At 44.3% G+C, this 13,032-nt stretch overlaps 2 protein-coding genes across 3 annotated transcripts; both read right to left on the bottom strand.

The window, feature by feature from the left end:
* Positions 1-171: 171 nt before the first annotated feature.
* Positions 172-10,241, bottom strand: zbtb38 (zinc finger and BTB domain containing 38). Of its 2 annotated transcripts, none has more exons than XM_047036565.1 (3): positions 9,849-10,241; positions 7,767-8,597; positions 172-4,516 (listed from the first exon to the last, which is right to left on the bottom strand). In XM_047036565.1, exon 3 carries the CDS (start codon positions 4,514-4,516, stop codon positions 746-748), a length of 3,771 nt encoding a protein of 1,256 aa, XP_046892521.1. In that variant the 5' UTR covers positions 7,767-8,597; positions 9,849-10,241; the 3' UTR covers positions 172-745. The 2 variants fall into 2 exon arrangements, with proteins under 2 accessions (XP_046892521.1, XP_046892522.1); XM_047036566.1 differs by having other exon boundaries at positions 172-4,519.
* A 1,046-nt stretch (positions 10,242-11,287) lies between these two features.
* fbxo36a (F-box protein 36a) lies at positions 11,288-12,714 on the bottom strand. The gene is made up of 4 exons (XM_047035951.1): positions 12,619-12,714; positions 11,937-12,045; positions 11,681-11,853; positions 11,288-11,473 (listed from the first exon to the last, which is right to left on the bottom strand). The coding sequence occupies exons 1-4, from the start codon at positions 12,712-12,714 to the stop codon at positions 11,288-11,290; spliced, it is 564 nt and encodes a 187-aa protein (XP_046891907.1).
* Between the last annotated feature and the right edge of the window lie 318 nt (positions 12,715-13,032).

Genomic DNA, 13,032 nt, shown 5'->3' on the forward strand with positions numbered 1-13,032 from the left:
GACTAAATTAACTTTTCAGATGGCTCTCTCCTTGAGTCTACAAAATAGCCAACTCAATTGTGAGTCGAAGTCAATTGAGAATAAAATAGATCTCTCATTTAGGTATGGGCACATTAAAAGGATTAACAGCCCTTTGAATGTCCTAAGTCAAAAATAAAACACCATACCAACTTTCTATGTGCGCATGTCAGACTTTTAAAATTTATTATTTCTATTTAGTATTTTATCAGTTAAAAAAGTACTTTGAACATTGAAATACTTCAATACATTTATATAAAATACAATTCAAAAATGGTCTTCACTGACATTTTAGACTGCAAAATGTATACTTTTTAATTAGATTCCTTTGTTACTCAAACTGCAGTTATCACATTTCATATATACATTAAACGATTATGTGTTCGTTAATCTGAAAGGTGCATGTCGTGCAGTAATAATTGGGCATGGCCTGCTGTTTATGGCTGGTAGTTAAACAAATGCAATAAAGTGTAACTAACTATGCCCAATTAAAGTGATGCATAGGGGGGCAACATAATACTCTTGACTTTTAAAAATCATAGAAAAATAAATCACGTCTTTCAAGAACATGAACATGTGTTTTTAAAAGCAGAGACAATACATTTAAGTCAGTTACTGTAAGTCCACTTTTTCAACGACTGCCATCCGACAGGCCTCCCTATATAGTCTCATGGTTTGGATATGTGATTAATATCAAATACATTCACTACTTCAATGTGGCAGCTATTCAGTGGTGGGTCTGAAACGGTGGTTCCTCTTTGTACAGTGTCTTGTCTGGCTTCTGTGAGGTGAAAGTTGGTCCCTTTGAGACAAAGTCCTTTTTCCACCGTGTAGGAAAAGCCTGTCCATAATTGTCATGGTTGTCTGGTCTTGTCTTGGTCAGAAGGCCTTTATAGCTGGATGGGTCCCTACCTGTAGAGTCTGACCGTGGCCGTTTAGAAGTGAAACATGTCTGATGTTCATAGTTCATCCGAAAATGTTTTTTGGGCTTTTTATGCTTTAACTCAGAGGGTGACAAAGAAAATATGGTGTTGATGGAGGGGGGTGACAGCTGTCTGCTAAGGTTTGCTCGCATGGTTGTGTGCTGGTTTCTATTACTGTCAGTCCTAACTGAATCCTCCAGTTTCGGAGTCAATGACATATAGTCAGCTTTGACCTTCCTGTCTTCGATTTTAGGCTCCATATTATCTACTGAGAATCTATCTATGGATTGTTTGCTCACTCTCTCTGTGCCGTCTCGATCTTCCTCCTCTGTTTTGATGGCACACTTTGCCTGGTGTTCATGCAGTCTTCCTGTGGATTTAGGGCGTGTTGTGTAGTTGTCACATTGGTACCCCTTTCCAGTGGGCTCTTGATGTTTCTTCTCATGGCTCCTCTTGGTAGCCAGGTACAGGAAGCGCTGGGGACAGAAAGCGCAGCGGTACCGCTTCTCTGTGCTGGGGCTCCGTACTGTATTTTCAAAACAGGAGCCATTCTCCATACAGCTCTCGCATATGAACTCACCACTGGCCTGATAGGTGTCAGAGGCAGGGCCCTCACCAGGCGGCCCCTGCTTACTGCATATCCGACAGAAACTAGGGTGGAGGCCAATGATGTGTGCTTTAAGGCCAGATTCAGTGATAAAGATGCTTGAACAGATGTTGCAGGTAAACATGGGTTTTGGACTGTTGTTTCTGAGACAACGTTTCACCTCCAAACTGTCGCTTGAGAAGCTCACATCTCCGCTACTGTGGCTTGTGTCCTTGTAGGCCTCGCCGGCCATAGGTGTTATGGATGTCACAGAGTGCTTGAAACGTCTCTCCTTCCTGTGTCTAGATCTCAGCTTCTTGCTCTTCTTCTTAGGTTTGTAAGAGTAGTAGGGCCGCCAGAGCTGGTCAGCCGCATCACGATCAGTGGCATCATCACACGGCTCTGGCTCGGCAACAGAGGAAGTGGCCTCGGTTCTTTGACGACGACTTAGACTGGAACTGTCTACAGCGACCTCTGCAGGCCAGCTCAGGCCTTGACTCTCCACCTGGCTCCAGGACTGGCTTCTCTTTTTTCTTTTGGGGAACAGCTTGGAGCCTTTGATCCTTCGGCGGATGATGGCCTCGTTGCCTATTTTCACTGTAATCTGGCAAAGGGGAAGAACATGACTGTCCAAAGACGGGCCTGGGCACGCTGGCTTGGCAATGTACGTCTCTGTTTTGCCCCCTACTGCCTTGCTGTGCCCTAAACTCTGTGACCCTGCTTGAAGTAGCTGACTAGTCATAGTCTCAACTCTCCTTGCTGCTGCTGAAAGTTCACTCAACCTATTCACAGTATTCAGTGAGCTTTGTGGCATAACTTCTTGAAAGGGCATATTGGGACTCCCGTCGAGTGCTGAGGATTCCCCATGTGGTTGCGTTGTGGCATTGTAGTCATCCATGTCACAATGGGGGATTGATGCGGATCTACTCGGATCTACTTCCTGGCCACATGGCTGATCAAAACTAATATGAGGCATCACTGAGGCGACCATCTTTGGGGTGGCCATGAACGTCACTGGCATGGAGAACAATGCTGTGTCTGCATTGTTTATAGCGCCACTGTCCTGAAGTGGTGGGATGGGAGAACTGCATTCTAGTGGGGCTTGGTCACTGCTCTCTAGCCCTTCTGAGTAGGTCTGACTATACGTCTTATAGCGCCTCTTTCTAAACTTCATAGGCAGGAGTCTATAGAGTTTGATTGGGTAAACACTGCCTTTCAAACCACCGTTTGCTGACTTTTTATTCACAGCTATTCTGGGATCAATCCCGTGAAAGGACCTCTGATGGTTCTTCAGAATATAATAGGTCATGAAGGTCTCCAGACAGAAAATGCACTGGTAGCGACGCTCACCTGTATGCCAGATTTCATGCTTGGTTCGATATTCTGCGAGGGCAAACACCTTGTTGCAGTAGTGACAGGGGTACGCCCTGTGCCAGGAGTGCACGTTCTCATGGCGTCTCAGACTGGACAACGTCACGTAGGCCCGTTTACACACGCTGCAGCTATACACCCTCTTAGACCCTCCCGGCTTCAACACCTTCTCCACGGCCGCGGGGGGTTGGTATTGGTCCAGCTCCAGGGCTTCTGACACATGGGGGTTGGAGAGGTCCGGGGAAGGCAAGTGTACTTCTGGTCCTGTGTTGTTGATGTCAGTGCCCGGCAGGCTGTCTGTTCTAGGATTCCCTTTTGCCTCCTCGTCATCAGACTGTTGTTCAAGTGAGCCTTTCAAGGCCTTGAGGCACACCTGCTCATGATTACGCAATCGTTTTAGGTGAATGAATTTGCGGTGACAGAATTTGCAAAACAAATGGCTGACAAATCGTTTTTTGTGCATTTCCATATGTACAGTGAGAAGTGCTTTATTGGTGAATATCTCTGGGCAGTACTCACAGCCATAGATAGATATGCTAGCTTCTGTGTGAGGTGAGAGTGTGGGTGGGTCTAACTCCATCTGAACCTTCTCATTGGCCAGAGGCAGCTCCAGAGAGGTAGTCCTGCTCCTCTCCACCTCAGTCTCTGCGTACAGTGACGGCGGAGCCATAACCCCTTGTGTGTCTGGGATATCATTGGCTGAGAGGCTATTTCCAGTATTTTGTAAAGGTGTATGCGGCACGGCCGAATTAGGAAGGATACTTTTGCTCAAAGTACCTCTCAGGCTGTGGCGCTTTTTCAGTGGACCCGAATTCCGATTCACTAATTGCTTTGTTAGTGAGTTTGAGGGCTTGTTGCTCTTCTTACTGTCTCCCTGGCAGCAGTGTTCCGGGGGTTTGTGTCCCTGGTTGACTGCATAGGAATGCTCTGACAGGGTGTTGTTTGCCTCAGTGTCTGCTGTGGGACTGCATGGGACTGGACAGCCAGCTGGGGGCTGGCCCAGGTCTGGGGAAGGCCTCTCCTTACTGCGGAAAACCAGAGGAGTGAAGAGGTGGTTCCCAGGGCCCACTTCAGTGATGGAGAAGGCGTTAGTGATCCGTGGACCCTGGGAACTGTCAGGTTCCTCAGGGAAACAGGTCTCCCCTCGAGGTTCTCTGGGAGCGTGGGCTTGACAGGGGTCGGGGGTCTTGACTGAGATAGGAAGGATCTCAACTTGTGGGGCCACGGAGCAGTGCAACTCCTTTTCTATCAGTCTCTCTAAAAAGGGAATCCCCAGTCTCTTTCCAGCTGCTATTAAACATGTCTGCTCCTCTATGCTGGATGATGCCACCTTAGAAGAATAGATGAAGTTCAGAATACTGGCAAACACCTCTGACTTGAGGTCCATCAGTTCCAGCACTTGATTGGAGGGCCATCCCTCCGGGGTGGCAAAAGCGCTCTTGAAGTAGCCACTGCATGCCGCCAAGACATTCCTGTGTGCCTGGAACTTGACGTCCTCCACCACAATGGTGACGTCGCAGAAGAGGCCCAGGGAGCGCTGGTCACTGAGCCTGCTGAGCACAGCCTGGGGGTGGGCACTGTCCATCAGACACTGAGTACCGGGGTGCACCACAGTCATCTGCTGACCAAGACAAACAGACAGGACAAGAAAAGAGGGCAGCATGTGAAATGTGATGCATATCCTGCTCTCTGCTCATTGTCTATGAAGGTAAATAGGAAACAGGAAATAATGCTATTCTAACCACATAGATGAAAACAGGAAATGTCTATTTGACTCGTAGAATGTGCCGGTAAACTGTGTAGGAAATCCAACAGGCAGGTGTCAGTTTATCTCATCTTACTTCATAACACTAGATGGCAGTAATGTTTATGGAGATGGTCCACGGTTTCCATAGTAACACGGTTCCCATCAAACCATGGAGGAATACTGTTTGTCCAAACAATTCTGAGATCTCCACTAGATCTCCTGGTACTAGTGAAAACTACTACTGTACATATTGCTTACATCTTTAGTCACATCATGTGGTCCTGTTACTCTTGGCTACATAATATTTCAAAATTCCATTCCAATTCTTAACAAAAATCTCTCTGGAACCAAATTTAAACCAAATTTGAATGACCTTAGCAACACTTCCTCTTGGAAGGCTCCTTCAGAACTCCTGTTAGAATATAGTATCGGAATTCTTTCCGGAATGAGTGCCAAAAGGCAGAGTGATTATACATTTCCTCTGTTACATAGCTAATTAAGCTAACCATTGCAAACAGGAAGCAATACAGCTGCAACACTCACATAAGTCATGATTGTTTTTCACTTTGCATTCCATTGAGTGTATGTGACATAGTTATGAGTAACAAACTGAACAAACATTTTGAGTTGCTGAACAATAAACAGTACATTTCACTGGTATGTAACAAGCTCAAGTGCAGAGGAAATAAACTGTGACTGAGACAGTGAATTCCAACACCACCCTGAGTCATAATGAGGCTTCTACCCTGGCCTTGGCTCGTATCAGAAGAACAGAAGGTGGGGGAGGGGAGGGTTGTTTTGACTGCTCTCACCCACACACAGCTGAGTCAGAGGCAGTACTAGGAACACCAACCAACGCCTTGAATAAGACTGCTGATGGATAGGTCTGAGCCCCAGAGCCAGTCAAACAGAGGTGAACAACAAGGTGTGACAACCTCTGCAAGGAAGCTCTTCTTTTTGATGGGAGAGTTGACTTGTTGAGTTGCTATCCTCTTGCTCACAGTCATTGATGCACGCGCACTTTGGGCAACAGTCTACATGTGGGCACGACACAGCACACATAGGCCTACACGTACACACGCAACCATCTGCTGCACTGTCCATTGTTGTTGTATTGCTCATTGTTTTTGTTTGTGAGTAATGGGAATGCCTATGATCTTTCTGCCTGACAAAGAGCAAATTCCAAAGTACAGTGTTCCTCCTCACTTTTGAGGGAACAGCCTGCCTCCATGCAGCCATGTACTTTTCAGCAGCTGTGTAATCACAGGAGGAGATGTACTGGCTTGAAGAAGGGCCACATTTGATATCCTGTGTAAACAAGGTTCAAACTGATCCCACTTATCACGGAACACTTTTCTACTTCAGGATACAAACGTATTTATTTAGAATCCTCATCATGTTATTGTGTGCTCTGTTATTTAGAATCCTCATCATGTTATTGTGTGCTCTGTTATTTAGAATCCTCATCATGTTATTGTGTGCTCTGTTATTTAGAATCCTCATCATGTTATTGTGTGCTCTGTTATTTAGAATCCTCAACATGTTATTGTGTGCTCTGTTATTTAGAATCCTCATCATGTTATTGTGTGCTCTGTTATTTAGAATCCTCATCATGTTATTGTGTGCTCTGTTATTTAGAATCCTCATCATGTTATTGTGTGCTCTGTTATTTAGAATCCTCATCATGTTATTGTGTGCTCTGTTATTTAGAATCCTCATCATGTTATTGTGTGCTCTGTTATTTAGAATCCTCATCATGTTATTGTGTGCTCTGTTATTTAGAATCCTCATCATGTTATTGTGTGCTCTGTTGACGACAACATTAAGAGTTGTTGTTGTTTCTTTTGCAGATCAAGTTCTTCAGTCTAGCACACGGCAGCTACATCACGCTAGCTCTACCTGTCAGCCGCGATGGTGTCCATGCATAATATTGGGGATATAAAATGGCTGCTGGTTTAAGTATCATTTGTTCCTGCCCCTGATAACCTTTAGACTGGGACGTTCTTCCATGTTCTTCTACCTTTGTGAATTCATATTACCGTCAAGGAATTCCTACAGCACATCAGGGGTGCCTGACACCTTGTCTGGGGTTTGTGTTGGCTATGTATAGGTGACACAGTCGCTGACCTTTGATGTGCATGCTAAAATGCTTGAATGAAGACGAGGAAGGATGGCAATAGGACAAAAGAAAGGCTTATAAATAGCACAGTAAACACAAGTTGTGCAATCCTTCAACTTCATTTAAAAATTGTTTTTTTCTCTTGGTAACAAGGGCTGTATTACACCAATCGTTTATTGTTATTTTTTTAAAGGTGCTTTGACTTCAGTGCTTTTTCACTCAGTTTAATTAATATAGCACCTGTATACATTATTTTCTTTTGTTTCATTTAGATGCCAGTGACAACATGGCTGCCCGCAGACGGAGGCGCAGCCTCACATCTTCCAAAGCACGCAGCCTCTTGCCTCCCTTTCTGACAGGCCTTCGTTGTCACGGCAACATGCTGTGGCGCAGCACATATTGGGATTCAGTTGGATGGCGGGCGACTGCATAAGCTGTCTGGGGGATTTGGTCCTTGTCCCTCCCTCAGTGATCCCAGTCTGACAGCAAGAATCGCAGAGCAAGCTCAAGCACCTTGAAGGATCTCCTTTGTCTCCCTTTGGATTCTACATGCGTAGGTCAGAGTCTGCTGCTAGGTAACCAAATAGACCAGTTCTCTTCTGCTTAGGGCAGACTATATGCTTAAACCCTGAGTTTTATTCTCTGGTAACGAATGCTTGTATACATTTTTCATGTCATTATTTTTCTTCGTACGAGTTTTGTGTATTGTTGTTATGCACTGAGCGGAAATGAAGATGTTGTCATCAACTGGGTTGATTTGCCACACCCAAGCTCACCGTTCCCTTAAATATTCTGTGATATATTTTGTAACCTGTAAAAGCTCAATGAAATCTCTCTTCCACAGAAACTACAAAGCAAGAAACCCTCCTATCGACAACATGTGACGCTTCAGTCAATGCAAGAGCGAAAATGTCCCCGCACAAGTCACAGTCTATACTCCCTAATGTTGTCGATTTCCGTTAAATAAGGTTGTAAAATTAGGGGAAAACATGCAGAACATACCTTGACAAATCAGAGAGAATGATGCAGAAGGGGAACAGGAAACAATATCATGCTGTATTCCTCCTCTTTACTTCATGCTCTCTAGTGTATGCCAAAAAAACATTTCATAAACGGAAGGCAGACTTTTTTTCCCCTAGATTAATCGCTGCACACTGGTGCTGTATGATGCAGAGCTTTCGTTGTTGTATTTCCTCTTCTCCCACCCTCTCTCTATTCTGCTCACTCCAGCTCCAAAGTCCTTCTCCTCTCCCCGCTCACCCCAGTGCTGGGCAGACTAGTCTCCACTGCCCAGGGTGCCCCCTGTCCCAGATATGAGCCCAGCAGCCAAAGGATCCCACAGTCAAGGTATAAATAGCAGGACGGGACGAGAGCTCTGCCTCTGTGATGCCCCAGTGGCTTGTGCAGTCTGCAGCCGCAAAGCAGGAAGCAACAACTTTATTAAGCATGGTTGACGACTACAGTGAGTCGCTTGCTGCTGCATCCCACACCCGCGCTGAACACCATGAGAAATGAGAGCGAGTGGCCGACTGAGCGTCTGCTAGCAGGGCACACTAATGTGGTTTGAGCTGAACCACATACTAGCCCGCTACCATGCATGTCTGACTGAAATGGGATTCCTGCTTTCGACACTCAAAGAGAGAACCTCCATCTGTTTCATGCCTGTGCACACATGCACATTCTCTTTGTCTGTGGTATACGGGCACACGCCTTGACACAGTCGAGCCCCTCTCTCTTACACTCACGTCATGGCATTCCACTGTACAGGAACACGGCTGCTATTCTCTTGGGATCACGAGATCATAGACCCCTCGGTGTGTCATTCCTTAGCACCTAGAAAGAGAATGAAGGGAGACTGCTATCAGTATCACATCCCTGGAAAATATACATTGAGGCTGCTTATTGATGCTCACGGATTGAAGACCGAGTGCGTCAGAGCTGCAGAATGGGGGAGGGGGGGCTGAGGCAGGCATGGTACTCATGGTACGAGAGGGATGAAACACTGTCTGAATCTCTTGTGTTTGAGTGCAGTGAGGCTATTAGTCACAAGGGACATGAGTTTACCTTAAGCTTCAGGGTCGAATGGGGGAGAGGTTGTGCAGTCTGTTTTGAACCCAAGGTGCTTGTGCATTTTCTGCCCAGATGCAGAATGCACACACACTTTAGTATGCATCTTTTGTAAAGCTCTCTTTTGGAAGTCGCTCTGGATAAAAGCGTCTGCTAAATACATAAATCTAAATGTAATACACAGAGGTTTAATTGACATGAAAAGATCTTGCGGCCTCAGTCCTCTCTTCTCTCTGCTTTTACACCTTGCTGTAGGTCACATAACAGTAGCTTTGTGACCAAGGCGTACAATGTTAACCACAAGCTTTGTTGGCATCTGTTTCTGGTGCAGACCTAGCACTGTCACTGCTGCATGAGGGCTCTCAACCTGCCACCTGGAGCAGACTGCACACCAGTCTAGAAGCAGTGCTTGGACCCGCCTGGTAAAAGTGAACCAGCCTGGTAATACTTAGAGCACCGTGTCAAAGGTCGATGTCAAAGAATTGCCTGATAGCAGTCAGGAAAATATTTTTTTCACACAACCAGTAATCTGCCTGGTAGCAGTCAGTGAATCAGTCTGGCAGTTGTCCAGCACTCCCAGGTCTGTAAACTGCTGCACTTTCCCATGCACTGGTTACTGTGGCAACCCACAGAGTGCTATGAGATAGCAAAAAAGTTGGCGACCTTTTCAGTCAGGGGCAACATGACACAAGCAAATTGTATGGTGGCATATTTACATATAACTTCAATATTCGACATATCCCATCTGTTTAACACATGCCTTTTCCTTACCCCCTCCCTTCTCCCTATTATTTCTCTGGTACATTGCAGGGAAACACAACATGGGCTCTAGTGATATCCTGCCAGTTTTACCTAAATGAAAGCAGTCGCTATTTTGTGCACCTTGGCCTTGCCCAAGTCCATCAAGCAAAGTCTTGAAAGCAGTTTTCATGACTCATTTTCCAGTCATTATATTGTTAGTCAACCAAATGGATGTATTCTTTTCTTTGCTTAATGTAAATTTAAATAAATGCTTACCTGCAGTTTTCTCATCAGTGTGAGAAAACTGAGATGGGTTTTAATCTTGCACTACTATGTGGATATTTCTCTGTCAGTCAGATTAAAAAAATACTGCAACATTGTTGAAGACTTTCTGAGTTTAGGGAAATGACATGATCTCCCTAAGTGGTTCTGCAGCAGTTCTGTGTTGAGTGGGGGTGCTGGGATGTGTTGCCGAGCTGCTCCGCTCCCTGGGCCCAGTCATGGGATTCCCCTTCCTCTGTCCTCTGCCTGCCTGCGTCTGACCCAGCCTGAACACGGCCTCTGAAATCCTCTTCCTGCTGGTGCCTGTCTGGAGCCCACTGACACCATGAGATCAGCGAACAAGATAAAACTCTGCCTGAACAAACTGTGTCTGCCTTCCTGGCTGGTTTGTGTGTTGGTCTGATCATGTGGAGTCCAGAAAGTGGAGACAGATCTGGTTATGTAATGAACATTCTTTCTTTAGGACCCAGTGAAGGAGGCGGTGTTTGATGAGACAGGCAAATAATAAACTACTGTACCAGTCACAGCCCAGGGCCACAGTCAGGTCTATACACAGCCCAGAGATTTCTGTGGTGGAAATAGTCTGTCCATTGCAACCCCCATTTTACATGACATTCTTACATATTCATGTTATTTTAGTTTTGGACTGAGATCAATGTTTTATTCTATTTTACATGTATTGCTTTACTCACACATTACCAGTGTTGCAGTGTTACAGAGCCCAAGACTATTTCTGGAACCAAATGCTAAATGGGGTTGATCATATTTTTGGGACCTTTCATTTAAAAGTGAATTAGGTTCTGGAGGACAGTTGTTATTGATGTCGTCTCTCATTTTCACATGTCACCTTGTTGAAGGTTTCTAGTCCACTTTCTGGCTGCACTGACTCTCCTCTTTGCTCCCTCTGCTGGCTAGAAGATAGCTGAAGTCCTGTTACTATGCCAACAGCTCTTTCAGCTCAGTTGTTTTTCAGCAGGGGGCGTAAGAACAATCAAATCAGTATTTTTAAACAGGAAGTCATTTTTTCCAAAGGCTGCCTTTGACCCTTGCTATTCTGAAAAGCAAATCACTGGTCAAACATTTGTTAATACTGTAGTAAGTTTTCTTCATGTTTTTATCAATGACACACATCGAATCAGTCACGGTCCGTGTATGTCATATCGATGTCATTAGGAATCAAAGGCATTGAGAAACAATTCAACAAATGAACAATTAAAGGTTCACATCATTCATTTGGAGGTACAGTGAGACCTTCAAGCCCATTAATGTAATACTCGGATAATATAACTTGCCTAAAATACTTCAATTGGCAATGCATTTTAAAGTAAAAAAAGATGCACACAAAAAGCAACATCAAAATTTGTGAAAATCCTATTAGTGGAACATTAGCTTCGCTTACGTTGAAATCTTTATTACCGGAGGAGTAATCCTTTCTAAGCCGATGGTGTCTCACTACCTCCCTGCTGATTGTCGACAGCTTCTTGATCTTTTTTCTTGTGAAAGAAATTTAAATACATATTTCTCCAGCCCATGGCTTTGGCAAGACCCTCCATGTCAGCGGTGAAATCATCACAGCGATGCCTCACAATCTGCTCCCAAAACTCTGGAGAGTTGCAGAGCTGCGATACCACATACGACATAACCATGCCAACATACACATACATACACAACAACAAAAACCACAACAAACACAGGGACAGAGGATAAACAGCACGCCAGAGCTGAACTTTTCCTATTCTATACTTTTCCATGACATGGCCTTTGAATTGTTTGAAATATGAATGAATAAATGTGTCTGAATATGTTAATCTTGGAGGAACCCTCACCTTCCTGAACTTCTCTGTGGTCTGTGCAAGCTGTCCTGTATCCTTTAGATTCAGATAGGAGACTATTCTCAGCAGTAGGTGGCTGGGTAGGAGCTGAATGTAGTCAAAGTGTCCCTTGCACAGTGCAAGGGTGTACTGTAGAATCTTCTGTCCGAACACCAGACCTACCTGGTCTAAAGAGAGAGCATGGTGTGCACTTATAAATGCTGGCATGAACTTTTGTCAAAGACCATGGTGGATGTGTTGGAAACCTTACGCTGCAGTCGAGAATCAAGCAAATATTCCTCATGGGATTGCTTCATTTCTCCAGGTCCGGAACTACGAAATTCTACTCGTAGGGAAATCTTCCATGATCTCCATATCACCTGCCATTAAATCAATTTCAAGAAATTACCAGGAATGATTATATATATATATAAACTTTATTTCGAACACTTACTAGGTTCATAGATTACAAAACAACATACAAACGTATCTGCACTATGTATAATATAGTGGTCCAGAGCTTGCTCTGAGGTTTACGTTCACTGAAAATGTCAGAATGCTCATACAAAATGGTGAATATTTCACCTGTGACTAAAATGATCTAGCTAAACTGCCCTAAGTGACTCTGCCCACACAAAAATATATATCATTATAGTCTGGAACCTGCTGGAGCTTAATCTTCTCATCCGTGTTGGGTTGGAGGTCGGTGCTCAGTCATGGTGAAAACAAGTCAACTCACAAACCAATCTATAAAGTAACATTATCGCTCTGCTAGGACCGTTAGGAAGACCAAGTTGTGTCTATAGCTACTTGTACTGTACTGTTACAGTAGTAGTCCTACATAGAAGGTGCTGTAGGCCTCTACACACTGGCTTCTACCAAAGTAGAAAGAGTTCCACATCTCGGATTGGATTCATATTTCAGTTGAATGGCATTTTACAGGAAATACTTACATCGGTTTTGGTGATAACAATTTGAAAAAAATCTTTTGAAGGCGATGGACCTACACCACTTATTTCAAACACTTGTTCGCCAAGTAGAGAAGCCATTTTGGACGCTATATAGTTACCATGGCAACGAAAAAGCAAATACATGTTTTAGAATTCGTTTAATAAAAACATATGCGAAACACGAATAAATGTGTTGAATACAATAATGTATATATTTTTTTACATTAAAATATATAAGTATAATATCGATACGTTACATTGTGTTTGTGTGGAGAGGGGGTTGCATGATTTAGGGGTCATGACCCAGCGGATTTATACTTCACAGCCACATACCATACCTTACTGTGGGCTCAGGTCAGTGGCTCTGACAGACTTGGACTTCGGTAAAGATGCTAACAGTGTCTTACAATAAATTAT

Source organism: Hypomesus transpacificus, chromosome 15 (assembly GCF_021917145.1).
Source record: "Hypomesus transpacificus isolate Combined female chromosome 15, fHypTra1, whole genome shotgun sequence".
In the NCBI taxonomy this organism is placed as follows: domain Eukaryota; kingdom Metazoa; phylum Chordata; class Actinopteri; order Osmeriformes; family Osmeridae; genus Hypomesus; species Hypomesus transpacificus.

Coding starts and splice junctions, on each gene's coding strand:
- zbtb38 (XM_047036565.1), bottom strand. CDS start 4,516: ATGACTGTGGTGCACCCCGGTACTCAGTGTCTGATGGACAGTGCCCAC.
- fbxo36a (XM_047035951.1), bottom strand. CDS start 12,714: ATGGCTTCTCTACTTGGCGAACAAGTGTTTGAAATAAGTGGTGTAGGT. Junction 11,854..11,936: donor GCTTGATTCTCGACTGCAGC/GTAAGGTTTCCA, acceptor CTCTCTCTTTAG/ACCAGGTAGGTCTGGTGTTC. Junction 11,474..11,680: donor CCACAGAGAAGTTCAGGAAG/GTGAGGGTTCCT, acceptor GTGGTATCGCAG/CTCTGCAACTCTCCAGAGTT.